Raw genomic sequence first — 6284 nt, forward strand, 5'->3', positions numbered from 1 at the left:
GTGAAGTTGGTGTGGTGTACCTGGTATTGCGTAGATGGTGTGATGTAATACTGATACTATGGTGTAGATGGTGTGATGTGTTGTGATATGATATAGTGGGTGTGATGTAGATGTAGTGTGGTTTGGTAGCGTTAGTGTAATGTGATGTTGGTGGTTTGCTGTAGGTGGTTTGGCGTAGTGTATATGGTGTGGTGTGGTGTGGTGAAAGTGACACTGTATGGTATATGTATTATGATGTGTGGCCTAGTTGGTACCGTGTGGTGTAAGTGGCTTGATGCAAATGTATTGTGTAGTATATGTAGTGTTGTACTGTGTACTTGGTGCGGTGCAGGTGATGTTGTGTGGTGTTAGTGAAATGGTGTGTTGTGTGTAGTGTGGTGTAGATGTTGCGATGTGTAGGTGGTTGGTGTGGTGTAGGTGGTGTGGCGTGATGCAAATGGTATGATGTTCGTGGTGTTATGTGGAATGGTGTGGTGTGATGTGGATTATTGTACTGCAGTGTGCTATGGTGTACTTGGTGATTTGGTGTAGATATATTTGGAATATTGTGCTGTTGTGTGGTGTGATATTCCTGGGTGTGGTGTGGTATGGTATCGTTTGCTGAGATGTAGTTGGTGTGCCTAGTGCCATGTGGAGTAGATATTACGTTGTGTAGGCTGTGTGGTAGGGTAATGCTAGGTGGTGTGGTATAGTGTGGTGTGGTGCGATTAAGTTTTGCGGTGTGCTACGGTGGGATATAAAGTGGATGGTGTGGCGTGGTGAAGGTATTGTGTCGTGAAGCCAGTGGTATGGTGTGGTGGCAGAATTACAGTATGGCGTGATGTGTCGTGCTGTGGTGTGGTGTAGGTGATATGGTGAGGTGTTCAGTGGTTTGATGTAATGATATAGGCTATTATAGGTACTGGGCTGGTCTTACTTCGTTTACTGTGATCACCTCTTTTTCTGTATTTTTCTTGCAATTGTTAAAACTTTTGGAATTACTGCAGCCTCCAATAACTCGATCATAATGAGTTTTGTTTTATGAAAAGTTGTGAGATTATATATATATATATATATATATATATATATATATATATATATATATATATATATATATATATGAGTTTTGTTTTATGAAAAGTTGTGAGTGTATATATATATATATATATATATATATATATATATATATATATATATATATATATATATATATATATATATATATATATATATATATATATATATATATATATATGAGTTTTGTTTTATGAAAAGTTGTGAGTATATATATATATATATATATATATATATATATAGGCTTAGGCTGTCTGGTAGATATTGTATGTAGGGTGATATATATATATATATATATATGTAATGGTAGTGTTAGAGTGGCTCTGGATGTGTGTGTAGTCTGTGAGCCAAATGTAATCGGCCCGCGCAAGGCGACTGGGTGCAATCATACATTACAGTAAGTGACACTTGTTCAACCACAGCACTCCTTATATCCACCAAAGCAGTACGTGGCCAGAAGAACGCTCCCAAAGTTTATTACCATGCCGGGGAGCGAACCTCGTTTTTCATTGTATATAATGCACACTGTACCACTGTACCACTGAGGCTCTCTCTCTCTCTCTCTCTCTCTCTCTCTCTCTCTCTCTCTCTGTATATATATATATATATATATATATATATATATATATATATATATATATATATATATATATATATATATATATATATATATATATATATATATATATATATATATATATATATATATATATATAGATAGATAGATAGATAGATAGATAGATAGATAGATAGATACAGAGCACAAGGAACTTTATACAATATACATAAAAGTCGTCATTGTGTTCAGAGGATTAAGATATTTTGACGTGTTATACTTTTTTAGTTAGAGTATTTCATGAATTAAATATTGTGCTCATTATGCCAAGTCATTATAAGATTTTTTTTTTTTTTAAGTATGAAAGAATGAAGCAAAGTTCAGAAGTCCGTGAAATGTTCACTCCATGTAAAAAAAAAATAATAATAATAACGCGGAGCAAAATTCAAGATCTGTTTATTTCGAGATTCCTGGACACACTTCGTTTTAAAGACCGGAGTTCATAGACAGTAGGAAATACAGACAGAGGAAGACAGTTCCAGAGTTGACTTGTTGCATACACGAAGGACTGAGAGCAACTGCAAATTCTTGCATTAGAGAATTGTAGAGAAAGGAATGAAACTTGATTGCTAGACGGGCGCTATGCACCCACCCTACTGGTGGAGGGATGCAAGCAGAAAGTTCACAGATAAAGATGCAGCAGTGCGGCAAAGAGACAGAGATTGAAGGGAGCCAGAAAGAGAAGGAGAAAAAATGAGACGAGAAGCCTTTGATTCCACCTTGTTGAGGAGAGCTGTATGGGAAGAGCCTTCCCACACATGAGAGTTGTACTCTACACCGGGGCGAATGTCTTATGAGGAACATCGGCACGATGACATCTTAGTATGTACTGATTTCGCTATTGCCAGAAAAATTTATTCAGCTTAGAAATGTCCTTTTCAAATGAAGGGTTTATAAACAAACTACTTTAGCCCCATTGCTAGCGTATGCCACTCCTAACTTGACGACAATTGTATTAAATTACCTTGCCATCTAGATGTAACAATACTGTTCATTAATATTATTTATTAAGACTTTTTTTTTTTTAATGCGAGGAAGAAGGAACAAAAGGCCATGAGCCCGCAATAACAGTTCCCTCCAAGAAAAAAAACAAAAACAAAATACAATAGAGAGCCAAATTCAAGATCCATTCATTTCGAGATGCCTCGACACACTGCGTTTGATAGACTGGAGATCATAGGCAGCAGGAAATACAAACAGAGGGAGACAGTTCCAGAGTTGACCAGTTGCATAAATGAAGGACTGGGAGTAACGGTTAACTCTTGCATTAGAGAGTTGGACAGAAAAGGGATGAGAGTTTGCTGCTGGACGAGTGCTACGCGCCTGTCATAAAGGTGGATGAATGCATGGAGAAAGTTCAGAGGAGCAGTGACCATTAAAGTAGCGATAGAAAAGAGATAAAGATGCAACAGTGTGGCGAAGAGACAGAGGTTGAAGGGAGTCAGTAAGAGGAGGAGAGTTAATGACGCGAAAAGCCTTTGACTCCACCCTGTTGAGAAGAGCTGTATGTGGGGAGCCTTCCCACACATGAGAGTTGTACTCCACACAGGGGCGGATAAAACCCCTGTATAGAGTCAACAATTGTGCAGGGGTAAAGAAAGAACAGAGTCGGCTTAGCACACCTAATCTCTTGGAAGCAGATTTTACAAGAGATGTAATATGATCTTTCCAAGATAAGTCCCGAGTTAATGAAACCTCAAGCATGTTCAAGGATGATGCAAGATTAAGTTGAATATTATTAAACATTAATGGGTATACCTGTCGAAGATTCTGTCGGTTTGATAGATGTAAGAACTGAGTCTTAGATGCATTAAAAACAACCAGATTATTTTTACCCCAGTCAGACATACGAACCAAGTAAGACATTAGGTGTGCCATAGCCTCATTCCTTGTTTGTTGAAGTGACTGCTGAGATGGGCGTTGCAGGAACCGAATGGAAAGGTGAAGGGTGGAGTCATCAGCGTATGAGTGGATAGGGTTAGATGTACAGCTTAGAAGGTCATTGATGAATAAAAGGAAGAGAGTTGGTGAAAGGACAGAGCCCTGAGGAACACCACTGTTAATAGATCTAGGAGAAGAACGATGGCCGTCTACAACACCGGCTATAGAACGACCAGAAAGGAAGCTAGCGACGAAGGCACAGATAGAAGGATAGAAACCGTCAGAGGGCAGTTTGGAAATTAAAGATTTATGCCAGACTCGATCGAAAGCCTTTGAGAGGTCAAGTGCAATGGCAAAGCTTTAGCCAAAGTCCCGAAAGGAGGATGTCCAGGAGTCTGGAAGGTAGGTGAGAAGATCGCCAGTGGAGCGTCCCTGACGGAACCCGTGCTAATGATCAGAAAGAAGGTTGTGATAGGAAAGATGCCTTAAAATTTTTCTATTCAGAATTGACTCGAAAACTTTTGAAATACAGGACGTTAAAGCAATTCCACGATAGTTGGAGGGTTGGGAATGGTCACCCTTCTTTGGGACTGGCTGAATGAGAGCAAACTTCCAGCAAAAAGGAAATGTATAAGTTGACAGACAAAGGCGAAAGAGTTTGCCTAGGCAGGGTGTAAGCACAGAAGCACAGTTCTTGAGAACAACAGGAGGGACTCCATCAGGCCCATATGCCGTGTTAGTATTGAGGCCAGTGATGGCAGAAAATACATCAGCTGGAGAAATTTTCATGCCAGCCATGAGAAAGTCAGAGTGGGGAAGTGATGGAGGAACAGCATCAGAATCGTCTAAAGTGGAAGTGGAGGAGAAAGTCTGTGCGAAGAGATCTGCTTTATCAGTAGAAAAAATAGCTGCAGAGCCATCAGAGTAGAAAAGAGGACGGAAGGATGATGAGGTAAAGTTGTTAGAAAGGTTTTTGGCAAGGTGCCAGAAGGAGCAGGAAGAATTCGTGTTGGACAGTTGACAGCATTTAGTACAGATGAAATTATTTTTAGAAGAGCGAAGAAAAGACTTAGCACGATTCCTGGCAGAAACGTAAAGATGATGTGATTCAGGGGTGGGTTGGCTCCGATACCTTTTGTAGGCCCTCTTCTATATATATATAAATATATATATATATATATATATATATATATATATATATATATATATATATATATATATATATATATATATATATATATATATATATAAGTATAACCAGTGTGCTAGTAGGCTATATTTACACAGCCATGGCAGGGCAATTGAAGACAACGGTAACACTCAGACGACTATATTCATCGTCAACTGTATAAAATATTCTGCGGTTAGACCAAACTTAATACCAGATTTGACATAATTACTAGACGGTAAAATTTACAGTCTGACTAAATTTTGTGCTATATGGATTAGCCTATGAGTACATTAGCCTACACACCAAATGCAGGAAAATAAAGACCAAATGATTGTTTCTTATTTTTATATAATAAAAATTATTGTATACAGGGGCTCCCATTATTAAGGTACATGGTTTTGACAGGGAGTACTCGGAATATTAAAGTTTATTTGCACTTTATCAGTGACTTTTTTACAGGCTGATCGCTGAGTTTCATATATTGAAGTGCTTAGAATATGAATAATTAGAAGTTATGCTTTACTGTTGTATTTTAAATTTAAATTTAAGTTCGGTGCCGAATTTTATACACTCTTCTTTCTGAAAACAAACGGTTTAGTTCAGTTTTGTGACAGGCTTGTTATAGCGAAAAGGTAAAAAAGGCCAGATCCAACAATTTGGTTCGATAAGTCTGCATAAGGGTATACAACTTTGAAGGTAGCAAGGAAGTAATGAATAACACGTTCTCGAAGTGATGTAATTAACGATTCATGCAGCAAGAGTGAACAAGTTTCTCCAGCAGCAGGATAAAGGCAGCCAGAATGGAGCCCAGGAACAGTAGGTAGAAGGCGCCTTGCAGGTGATCCAGGCCCAATACTAGCTCTCTGCTGTCACGCTGAGAAAATGAAAATGTTCTGATTTCCTAATTATGAAAATTACTCCTGTTAGGTGATAGCAGCATGTCAACATATTACATATATTTCACTTACGTGAATTAAATGAGCTTTATTAATTTTCGAGATACTCTTCTGTTTTTGAACTATATGAACCGAGGGAAATGCCATTTATTTCTTTCGAAAACGTTGTTTGAATTAAGAATAAGTTGAATTCAATGAAATAGTGGAATGAAGTGAAACATGCCATTTACAGTGTTCATATCGTCATTATAGCCTGAACACTGAATATTTTTTATTTAGATTCTGGTGAGATGATCTCATTAGTGCACGCAGCTTGCAATTTGTGTGATGAACGCTCACCAATTCAGTGCTGAAATCAGGGTACGTATCCAGCTCAGCTTTTGCTCTCGTCTCCCTCACCCGTCTGGCAATCACATCGGCAGTCCAGTATTTAATGATTCCTGCATCCTCCAGCCGACGCGTCACTTGATTGAACTGGGTGTAAAATGGAGCCCCTTTCCTTGTATGTAAAAAGAGAAATAGACACCTCTTTAACTAAGGTACCCTATATTGATTTTTTTAAAATACTGGTAGACGTTTGGATTCAACCTTACCCATCCGTCCCAAAGATATACACTAACTTGTATTTTATTCGTGCTTCCCCAGGTGATATTCAGTCTGAGGAGAA

General features: G+C 38.3%; 1 protein-coding gene across 1 annotated transcript in view; it reads right to left on the minus strand.

The window, feature by feature from the left end:
- Window positions 1-5460: 5460 nt before the first annotated feature.
- Window positions 5461-6284, minus strand: part of LOC145397125 (glutamate receptor ionotropic, delta-1-like) — a 65370-nt gene continuing 64546 nt past the window's right edge. The window contains exons 11-12 of the mRNA XM_080270324.1: window positions 5957-6116; window positions 5461-5595 (exon numbers count right to left, since the gene is read on the minus strand). Of these exons, the coding sequence (XP_080126450.1) occupies window positions 5461-5595; window positions 5957-6116 (295 nt within the window). The remainder of the gene's footprint in view (window positions 5596-5956; window positions 6117-6284) is intronic.

This window comes from Coenobita brevimanus, chromosome 40 (genome assembly GCF_032717465.1).
Source record: "Coenobita brevimanus isolate Jiangsu-jjx chromosome 40, ASM3271746v2, whole genome shotgun sequence".
Lineage (NCBI taxonomy): Eukaryota > Metazoa > Arthropoda > Malacostraca > Decapoda > Coenobitidae > Coenobita > Coenobita brevimanus.